General features: G+C 54.6%; 1 protein-coding gene across 1 annotated transcript; it reads left to right on the top strand.

The window, feature by feature from the left end:
- Window positions 1-61: 61 nt before the first annotated feature.
- Window positions 62-8,907, top strand: MTA2 (metastasis associated 1 family member 2). The gene is made up of 18 exons (XM_002721010.5): window positions 62-503; window positions 1,181-1,248; window positions 1,589-1,682; window positions 3,229-3,346; window positions 3,472-3,535; window positions 3,717-3,834; window positions 4,479-4,581; window positions 4,778-4,877; window positions 5,046-5,234; window positions 5,343-5,417; window positions 5,521-5,579; window positions 5,736-5,833; window positions 5,960-6,099; window positions 6,352-6,580; window positions 6,745-6,834; window positions 7,498-7,616; window positions 7,711-7,859; window positions 8,072-8,907. The coding sequence occupies exons 1-18, from the start codon at window positions 476-478 to the stop codon at window positions 8,235-8,237; spliced, it is 2,007 nt and encodes a 668-aa protein (XP_002721056.1). The 5' UTR covers window positions 62-475; the 3' UTR covers window positions 8,238-8,907.
- The last annotated feature ends 1,147 nt before the right edge of the window (window positions 8,908-10,054 follow it).

Raw genomic sequence — 10,054 nt, forward strand, 5'->3', positions numbered from 1 at the left:
AAGTAGCCGATCTGTGGGGTCTTGCTCTCCGACCTGAGCCGAGCGCCGGGCCTTGTTCTCCGATCAGCCGAAGGTGTTCCGGAAGAAGGCGAATCCCGAGGCGGGCAGGGCTAGCCTCCCCTGGGCCCGCGGAGCTCAACGTCTGGTGGGACCGGTCGAGGTCGGGGGTGGGGGTGGGGGGGCGGCTAGCCGGAGCCTGGCTCCGGTCCGGCAGGAGCCGAGTTCGTTCCGGAAGAAGCCGAGCGGACCGGCGCCGGCCTCGGCGTCCCGGGCTTGAGGCGGCAGCAGCGGCGGCGACAGCGCGGGCCGGGATGAACCGCGACGGCTGAGGCAGCGGAGGCGCCGGCTGCGCGGACCCCAGGAAGACTCTCCCAGAGCGCCGGCCCGGCTCTCGGGGCTTCGCCTCGAGCCGAGCCCTGCCCCCGCGAGCTTCCCGGACCCCTTTGTGCGGCCGGAGGCGGCGGCGGGAACGGCCATGGCGGCCAACATGTACCGGGTGGGGGGTGAGTACCGGGCGCAGGGGCGCGGGGCCCGGGGCAGGGGGGGCCGGGCACTCGGCGGCGCAGGGAGCCGCGTCTGGGGCGGCGTGGACCGGAGCTCGGACCGGAACCGGAACCGGGAGCCCGGGGAGCGAGGGTGCGGGGACCGCGACGCGGCCGGGCTCCGGGGGTCGGGAGAGGCTGCGGGCAGCCCCGACGGCACTCGGAGTGCGGCACCGCGGGCCCCTGGGGCGGGGAGTGGGCTTGAGAAACTGGTTCCGAAGGAGCTGACAGGATAGGGACGGGGCCCCGGGGGCGGGGGGCCCGCGGCGACGGCTGTGCTACCTGCGGGGAGCAGCCTGAGGTTTCTTCTCCCTGGGCGTTATTGTGCGCCTCGCTCCGCCAAGGCGGGGGCCGGGTGCTGGAGCGAACAATTGTTCACTTCGCCGGGGCTGGAGTGCAACTCCATCGCTGAGTTGGGGGAAACTGCTGCCTGTCTTTTCCTGAAGGCTCACTTTTGAGCGAAGGGTGTGATTTAGAATCCGATGCGGCAAGGTGGAGGCATCTTAGTCTGCCCCTGTCCACACTCGAGCCTCCCCTGCCTGGACCCTTACCCACTTTTGGTCGACGCGGGCGGTTTTCTCTCCTCCTACCCTGACTGGCTGTCCCATCTTCCCGTTCTTCCCCACCCCCTCCTACAGATTACGTCTATTTTGAGAACTCCTCCAGCAATCCTTACCTGGTTAGACGGATTGAGGAGCTCAACAAGGTGAGTGGAATAGACCCCCCTCCCCATCCCCCAAGTGGGCTCCTTTGAGGTCTCTAAGTTCGGGTGGAAGAGAGGCCACTAACCTGAGTGCTCATTCATATTCATTCATTCATTGGGTGCATACAGGACAGGCTATTGAGAGCTTAGTGGGAGTCTTCCTCATCTGTCTCTCGGGTGCAAAGGAAAGGGGTTTGGAAGTCTGTCCTTGAATTAAATCCTTATAATTTCTTGAGCTCTTTTACTTAGGTCCCTTAGAAATTTATTCCATGTTGTTAGGCTCTGTGCATTTCCACTTTCAGATAACCAATTTTCACTGCTACGTTTTTTTCCCCTCTCTTAGACTGCAAATGGAAATGTGGAGGCAAAGGTTGTCTGTCTTTTCCGGCGAAGGGACATTTCTAGTAGCCTCAACAGCCTGGCCGATAGTAATGCCAGTGAGTGTCTTCATCCCCTCCTCCTGCCATCTGGGCATGTCCCTGCAGGTGTTTCCCCTGGTAGCATGCCCAAAGCAGGGGTGTGAGTTTTGGGGGTGGGAAGTGCCTGGTTTGTGGAGGGAGGCCTGTTTTTACACGTTGGGGTTGGAAGCAGGGTGGAGAGACCATGATAAGGAAAGCCAGACTATGGTGTATGTGTGTGTGTGTGTGTGAGAGAGAGACAGAAATGATAGTGTTTACATAGGAGGTAAGGAAGAGAAGCAGGACACTTTGGGGGGGTAGAGTTTTGAGTACACTGAGACAATGAGGGGTGTCTGAGGGTCAAGGTGAGAAGGAAGAGATTGTACTGAGAAGCCTGTGCAGCAGGGAAGCAGGCTTACTTTATAATCACGAGGTGGTGCGAACGCGGTGAAGGGAGAGAATGGAAGTTAGGATATGGCAGGAAAGTGTTCTTGCACTTTTTCTTGTTTCTCACCTCTTCCATGTCCCCTCTACTCCATTTTACTTCTTTCCTTTTTCCTTTTGCCTTATCTTCCTTCCTTTTAAGCTCTCATTTTCTTTTGGAAAATGTATTGCCTTCATTTTTTCCTTGGCTTCTTTTTCCTTTCCTGCTTTGGTTTTCTTTCCTCTTCCTCTTGTCTAAGTTATTTTCCTTTTTAAAGGCTGCACTGGGCTTGAAGGGGTTAATGAGGAGAGCCGGGCGGGCTTACGAAGTTCCCTGGGCCTTTGGGGTTTCCAGCCTCCTCTGGCAGGGGCTGACCTTGGCCTTGTCCAATCAGAAAGGGTGTGGGGGGTGTGGTCCCCTTTGCCTTAGCACAGGGTTTCCGGAGCACACAGGCAAGGGGTGGAGCATATTGCACCCCTCCCCATCCCCCCCTCCCCGAGGTCGGGGAACAATGCACCAATGAGCCTGAGCCTGAGGCTCTCCTGCACCCTCCCACTTTGACTGGCGCCCGGCCAGGTTAACCCTTTTCACCAAGGTTTCAAGGCAGGCTGCAGCTCCTTGAGGGAGGTGTTGGCACTGGCTTGAGAGGTGTTGTCCTTGAAAGCCCCACAAACTATTATTAGCCAAGTAGAAAGTGAGGGATAGTTAGGGTTGCATGTGATGTTTGAGAGCAGAGTCTCCTGAAATCTGAAAAGAGGAACTGGTAAACACAACCTGTGTGACATTTTTTTTTTTTTTTCATCTTATTGGGTTCCTGGACCTTAGGCTGGTTTAGCAAAAAAGAGACAGTGTGATGGGCCTGGTGTGGGCAGTGTCTGCTTTCTGAGTGACGTCTGAGCATTGGCAGCTGGGTTTGGGATGCTTTCCTGCAGCATTCTTCGTACTCAGCAGCCCTTCCTTAAGGCATTAGTGATGAGAGTTGGGAGCATCTGTGAACAGGGCATAGAGAAATGCTGGTGGGATAAGAGAACAGAAGGTAGATGCAGGGAGAATGTGAGAAAAACAGCTGAGCCAGGAAATATTTTCCCTGGGTAAGAGTTCCCTAGGTAGTGACTTTCTGGATTTGTGTTTGACTTGGTTTCTTCCTCCTTAACCTTGCAGGGGAGTTTGAGGAGGAATCTAAGCAGCCTGGGGTATCAGAGCAGCAGCGACATCAGCTGAAGCACCGGGAGCTTTTCCTCTCACGGCAGTTTGAGTCGTTGCCAGCTACCCACATACGGTACAGGATGATGGGGCCCAGTGTGGCCTGTGTGCACCTCTTAGGAGAGGGAGAGGAGGGTGGTGTGCTGGAAACGCCGTGGAAAGCAGGAGGACTCACCTAAGGTTTTTGGCCCTGTCCTCTAGGGGGAAGTGCAGTGTAACCCTCCTGAACGAAACAGATATCTTGAGCCAGTACCTGGAAAAGGAGGTGAGAAAGAGGCGTTCGGAGAAGAGGGAGGGAAAGGGTAATGCTCCCACAAGACAAGAGGGAAATAGGACAGTGATGAGGTATGGGGTTGGCAGACTGCCTGTCCTGGGAACTGAGGGTACTCCATTGCCCCGCCTGTCTGGATTGGTGCCCTGCTTACCTTCTGTCTCCACATCTCCAGGACTGCTTTTTTTACTCGCTGGTGTTTGACCCTGTGCAGAAGACACTCCTAGCTGATCAGGGGGAAATCAGAGTTGGTTGCAAATACCAAGCTGAGATCCCAGATCGTCTGGCAGAGGGTAAGTAACAAGAGAGACTGCATGACTACTGGTTATTTAACTCCAGTGGGCTCTTGGTTGCCATAGTGTCTGCAGATGGGGTACCTTGGAGGGGCTGGCACTTGCAAACCTGGCATCCTGTTATCAGAGTACAGGTTTGAGTCCTGGCTGCTCTTCTTCCAGTCCAGCTTCCTGCTAATGTACCTGGGAAGGCAGAGGAAGATGACCCAAGCACCTGGGCCCCTGCCATTCATGTGGGAGACCAGGATGGAGTTCCTGGCTCCTGGCTCCTGCCTGGCTCCTGCCTGGCTCCTACCTGTCTGTTGCAACCATTTGGGACTCGAGTGAACCAGCAGATGGAAGATAATATCTCTTGCTCTCTCTGTCACTCTGCCTTCTAAGTAAATAAATAGAATCTTAAAACAAAAAGGTGTGCCGAGTATACAGTACAGTCTGCAAGGTTCTCTGCAGGGGTCCTGACAGAAAGGGATCTTAGGAACTTAAAAGGCAAGGATGGGCACAGCTGGGACAAGAAATCCGAGAGTTGGGGTGGCTGATAGAATCCAAGCAGGAGAAGAGGAAAGGAAGTGCCATTATGAATTTTAAGACACCAGTTATTTTCCCTTTCGTTGTCCTGATCATACTGCCATTGCTGTCTTCCCTAGGGGAATCTGATAATCGGAACCAACAGAAGATGGAGATGAAGGTCTGGGACCCGGACAACCCTCTCACAGACCGGCAGATTGATCAGTTTCTCGTGGTGGCCCGGTGAGGGGTGGGTGGATGGGGCAGATGGGCTGGGGGAAGTGTGTATGTGGCTTTGAGTCCTACCCATTCTTAGAAATTCTTGTTCTTTATTTCTCTTTTTTATCTTTGGCATGGGTGATTTCCTTCTTCTGGCTTATTTCCTCAGCCCATTCGACTTTTCTTTTTCTTTTGTCTTAACTTCTCCTCTCTCCCTTAGAGCTGTGGGGACCTTTGCACGAGCGCTGGATTGCAGCAGCTCCATTCGGCAGCCAAGCTTGCACATGAGTGCAGCTGCCGCCTCCCGAGACATCACCCTGGTGAGCAGCAGTTGGTGGGTAGTCGGGCAGGCGGGGGTTTTGTGGGGATGCGCAGAGCCTGGGGACAGGGGAGGAGGGTGTCTCAGAGGGAGTGGGAGTGCTTACAGAGCAGCGCGAACTGGTACCCAGGCTTCAGGTCCTGAGCCTTGTTTTCCCCCTTCCCTGTAGTTTCACGCCATGGACACATTGCAAAGGAATGGCTATGACCTAGCTAAGGCCATGTCTACCCTGGTACCCCAGGGGGGCCCAGTGCTGTGTCGGGATGAGATGGAGGAATGGTCTGCCTCTGAGGCCATGTTATTTGAGGAGGCCCTTGAGAAGTATGGGAAGGATTTCAATGATATTCGCCAGGATTTTGTAAGTAGATGGGTATAGGCAGAGAGGTGGGAGAGGTAAGGGAATGAATGAATGTACCAGGCCCTGGAGCTACATGTCAGCTCATCTTTCTTCTCTCACTCTCCTTAGCTACCCTGGAAGTCACTCGCCAGCATAGTCCAATTTTATTATATGTGGAAAACCACAGACCGGTATATTCAGCAGGTATCGTCTGGGGTTGGGAGGCTGGGCTGGAAGCCACCTGTTGTGTCCTCCCTGTTGAGATGCACTGATTCTTCTCTTTTTTGTCTTTTTTCCCTTTCCACAGAAAAGATTGAAAGCTGCTGAAGCGGACAGCAAATTGAAACAGGTCTACATCCCCACCTAGTAAGTGTGGTGAGCAGGGTAGCAGTTTCCCTCTCTTTCCCCAGCTGTGTTTCCTTGGTAATTGGGGTGGGCAGAAGCCAGGGTCAAATTACGGAGGCAGGGCAGCAATGGATTCTTTTCCTTAACTATTTCTCTTTCTCCTGTTTTCCTCTTTAGCACTAAGCCAAACCCTAACCAGATTATTTCTGTGGGTTCAAAACCTGGTATGAATGGGGCTGGATTCCAGAAGGGCTTGACTTGTGAGAGCTGCCACAGTGAGTTCCAGGGGGGACAGGGTGTGGGGGGTGGCTGGGAGGCCTGCTGTGGCCCGCTGTGGCCCAAGAACCTCAGGGACTTGGGTAGCGTGTTTTGTCCCTGACCTCCTCTCTGGGTCCTTACAGCCACACAGTCTGCCCAGTGGTATGCCTGGGGCCCACCCAACATGCAGTGCCGGCTCTGTGCTTCCTGTTGGATCTACTGGAAGAAGTATGGGGGACTGAAGACCCCAACCCAGCTTGAGGGGGCTGCTCGGGGCACCACAGTAAGGATTGATGGGGTACAGGCAAGGGCCAGCAATATGCATACTGATGGGAGCTTTAGACCATATTATGCAGCTGTTCATATGATGATGGTTTGATTGGCAGGGGGTGATTGACAGTGTTGGGGAGCCAGGTGGGTTGAGTGTGAATGAATTACTGAGATCAGGCAAGAAAAAATTTCCTGTGCAGGAAATGGAAGGAAGAAAGGAGTCTCAGGGCTGATCTGTCTTCTCCCTTTTTCCTATTTTCTCCAGGAGCCACACTCAAGGGGTCATTTGTCCAGACCTGAAGCCCAAAGTCTCTCCCCCTATACAACCAGCGCCAACCGGGCCAAGCTGCTGGCTAAGAACAGGCAAACTTTCCTGCTGCAGACCACGAAGCTGACCCGTCTTGCCAGACGCATGTGCAGGGACCTGTTACAGCCAAGGAGGGCTGCTCGCCGACCCTATGCCCCTATCAATGCCAATGCCATCAAGGCAGAGTGTAAGGGCAGGAGTGGTGGGGCTGGGGTGCGTTCAGGGTGTCTCTGGATGTTACTGACAGTGGGGGAAGTAGGCCACAGGAGCATGTTTAGTAGATATGACTGCCGGCCTGAGAAGAAGCCTGGACAGGGAAGCCCCTCAGGAGCTGTCGTCTTTGCTCTCCAGGCTCTATCCGACTTCCGAAGGCCGCCAAGACCCCCCTGAAGATTCACCCTCTGGTGCGGCTGCCCCTGGCGACTATCGTCAAAGATCTGGGTATGGGATGGGGAACCAGACTGGAGATCGAGGGTGGTCATGGATCGGGAACCAGTTGGGCAGGTGTCAGGCTCCCAGTTCTTTTACTACTAAAAATCTCTCCCTAGGCCGGCACCGCGGCTCAATAGGCTAATCCTCCGCCTTGCGGTGCCGGCACACTGGGTTCTAGTCCCGGTCGGGGCGCCGGATTCTGTCCCGGTTGCCCCTCTTCCAGGCCAGCTCTCTGCTGTGGCCAGGGAGTGCAGTGGAGGATGGCCCAAGTCTTTGGGCCCTGCACCCCATGGGAGACCAGGAGAAGCACCTGGCTCCTGCCTTCGGATCAGCGCGGTGCGCCGGCCACAGCGTGCCAGCCGCGGTGGCCATTGTCACTGTCCACTCTGCCTGTCAAAAAAAAAAAAAAAATCTCTCCCTGTGCTTTTTCCGTTCTCGCTGAGTCCCAGGAGATTTAGTCTGACTACTTTTGTGGGTTTTTTCTCATAAGCTGTCCAGTATTACCTGGTTTGATCAGATCATGCTTGTGATTTTTTTCTGAAACACTGTTCCCCCACCCCTGCTTTTGGGGTTTCCTGAGAAACTGCTGTCTCAGAGAAAAGCAATGGAGGTGAGAAAGAGGAGAAAGTGCAAAAGTTCTATATGCCTTCTCTCTTTTTTTGCCTCTGGCAGTGGCCCAGGCGCCTTTGAAACCAAAAACACCTCGGGGCACCAAGACACCGATCAACAGAAACCAGCTGACCCAGAACCGGGGACTGGGGGGCATCATGGTGAAACGGGCCTATGAGACTGTGAGTTGGCAGACCGGTGGGCCACGCTGAGGTGGGTGGGCTTTTGTCTCTGAGAGGGTCCCCTGCCTCACTGTGCCACCCCACCCTTTTTCAGATGGCGGGGGCAGGGGTACCCTTCTCTGCCAATGGAAGGCCTCTGGCTTCAGGGATTCGCTCAAGCTCACAGCCAGCAGCCAAGCGTCAGAAACTAAACCCCGCGGATGCCCCCAATCCTGTGGTGTTTGTGGCCACGAAAGATACCAGGTAGGTATTCACTGTGGGAGGAGCTGCGAGGGGACAGTCCAGGATGCTGGAAGTGGGAACCAGAGCCATCTGAGCCACACCGGCTCCATGAAGATGGTGGGAGCAGGGTGGGGATGCCAGAGAGGGATGGGCCGGGAGGCAGCACTGCAGTGTGGAAGGTGGGCTTTTCACCTGGCAGTCTTACACCCTTTCTGTTCTCTTTCTCTGGCCAGAGCTTTGAGGAAGGCTCTGACTCACTTGGAAATGCGGCGAGCTGCCCGCAGGCCCAACTTGCCCCTGAAGGTGAAGCCAACGCTGATTGCAGTTCGGCCTCCTGTTTCTCTACCTGCACCCTCACATCCTGCCAGCACCAATGAGCCCATTGTTCTGGAGGACTGAGCGTCTGTGGGAAAGGGAGGTGGGCTGAGAGGTAGAGGGGGTGCCCAGGGCACCCAAACCTCCCTCCTTTAGAATCAAAAGGAGTGAGGAGGGAGGGAGGGAGGGAGGAGGGGATGGAAGGAGCAAGTGAGTGTGTGTCCCCGAGGGGTTGAGCGCCCTCTGGTGTTAGCACCTCATGACTTGTCCCCTTCCGGTGCTTCTCCATGCTTGGTGATGGAGGGCCCACGCAGGGACTTGGCCCATGTGGGATCCTAGCCTGTTTTGGGGGATAGGACCCACAGTTGTCTTGGACAGGTTTGGGGGGAGGGTTTTTTAATTTTTTAAAAATTTTGCCTCCCTTTGTGAAAGGGATGGGGGAGGGGAAGAGTAAACATGTATCAGGTGGTGATACCTGGTTGCGGGAGGGGGGCGTGCACTGCCATGTCTATCTTTTTTTTTTTTTTTTCCTAATTGGGGGTTTCTCTTCCTGTCCGGTGTCCGGACTTTCCTAATTGGAGTTTGAAGCCCCAAAGCTGGCATCAACCTCAGCCCATGCTTGCTCTTTCCTTCCCCCCTCCCCCCTCCGCCTTTTGTATGCCAATTCTCAGAAATAAAGATCTTTTGTCCATTTTTTTAACCTTGGATTCTGTAATTGGTTCTTATAGTAACAAATAAAAAGCTGTTTTCTTCAGCTCTTCCTGGCTCAGCTGTTCTCTGCCATGGGTGGGTGTGTGTGTGTTGGTGGGTATCTTTGAGAAGGAAAATAAAGGACAATTAATGAGATACAGATGGTGTTTGCCCTGGGACCAGCTATATGAGATACCCAGCCTGGACTGAGGTAGCCTCTTCTGGCTACCCTTCTTGTGGGGACCAGACTGCACCCCAGCTCCCAGTGGGCTGGAACCCAAGCACCATCTTGGCCCAGATCCACTCAAAACAGTTGGGAAGAGCTGGCTTTCTGGGTGGCTGGTGGCCTCCATAGGAGGGGGCACAAGGGTGCTTCTCCCTCTACTTCTGAATTCTTACTCCCCTCATCCTTAGGAGTTGCCCCCAGCCAGGGTAAGCTGTGGGGGGTGGTTAGCAGAATCCTATCCTTTCTGTGTGGTCTATTTGCATAGCTGCTGTTTCCAGATCCTCAAGTCCAGCCTCCCCAGCTGCTTGGGTGTCAGGGTCCACTGTCGTGGTGTTTCCTGTCCTTTTATGGTTTGGAAGACAGACACCTGGGGCCCAACAGCAGCAACACCTTAGGAGAGAGAACAAGAAGTTGCGCCTACTATGTGCTCCTTGGACACTTCCCTTAGAGATGCAGAACAGCCTCAGTAGTTGGGACTTGCTCAGGGTCACTACTTTTTACGGATGCAGAGCTGCAGGCTGTTAAGCACAGCACAAGCTGCTTAGCTCTTTTTTTTTTATTTTTTTATTTTTTTAAGATTTATTTTATTTACTTGAAAGGCAGAGTTTCAGAGAGGGAGAGCGAGTGATCTTCCTTCTGCTGGTTCACTCCCTAATTGGCTGCAATGACAGGGCCTGTTCCAGGCTGAAGCCAGGAGCCTGGAGATTCCCCCGGGTCTCCCACGTGGGTGCAGGAGTCCAAGCACTTGGACCATCCTCTGCTGCTTTCCCAGGCACATTAGCAGGGAGCTGCCCATATGGGATGTTGGCGCTGCCGCTAGGCCACAGCACCGGCCCCTGCTTAGCCCATCTGGTAGTCCTCTCCACCTCGTGGTCCCTGTCCTTAGGGCGTCCGCAGCTCCCTCCTTCCCTGGCTGTCTTGGGCTTACACCTCCTGGTGCTGAGTGGACCGACCCCTGTTCTGTTCAGGGGTCTTTTGTCCTCCA

This window comes from Oryctolagus cuniculus, chromosome 1, assembly GCF_964237555.1.
Source record: "Oryctolagus cuniculus chromosome 1, mOryCun1.1, whole genome shotgun sequence".
In the NCBI taxonomy this organism is placed as follows: domain Eukaryota; kingdom Metazoa; phylum Chordata; class Mammalia; order Lagomorpha; family Leporidae; genus Oryctolagus; species Oryctolagus cuniculus.

Bases quoted from the DNA above. Each gene is read 5' to 3' on its own strand.
- MTA2 (XM_002721010.5), top strand. From the start codon at position 476: ATGGCGGCCAACATGTACCGGGTGGGGG. The intron at 3,536-3,716 runs GTGAGAAAGAGG...CCACATCTCCAG, and splicing joins GCCAGTACCTGGAAAAGGAG to GACTGCTTTTTTTACTCGCT. The intron at 6,100-6,351 runs GTAAGGATTGAT...TATTTTCTCCAG, and splicing joins GGGCTGCTCGGGGCACCACA to GAGCCACACTCAAGGGGTCA.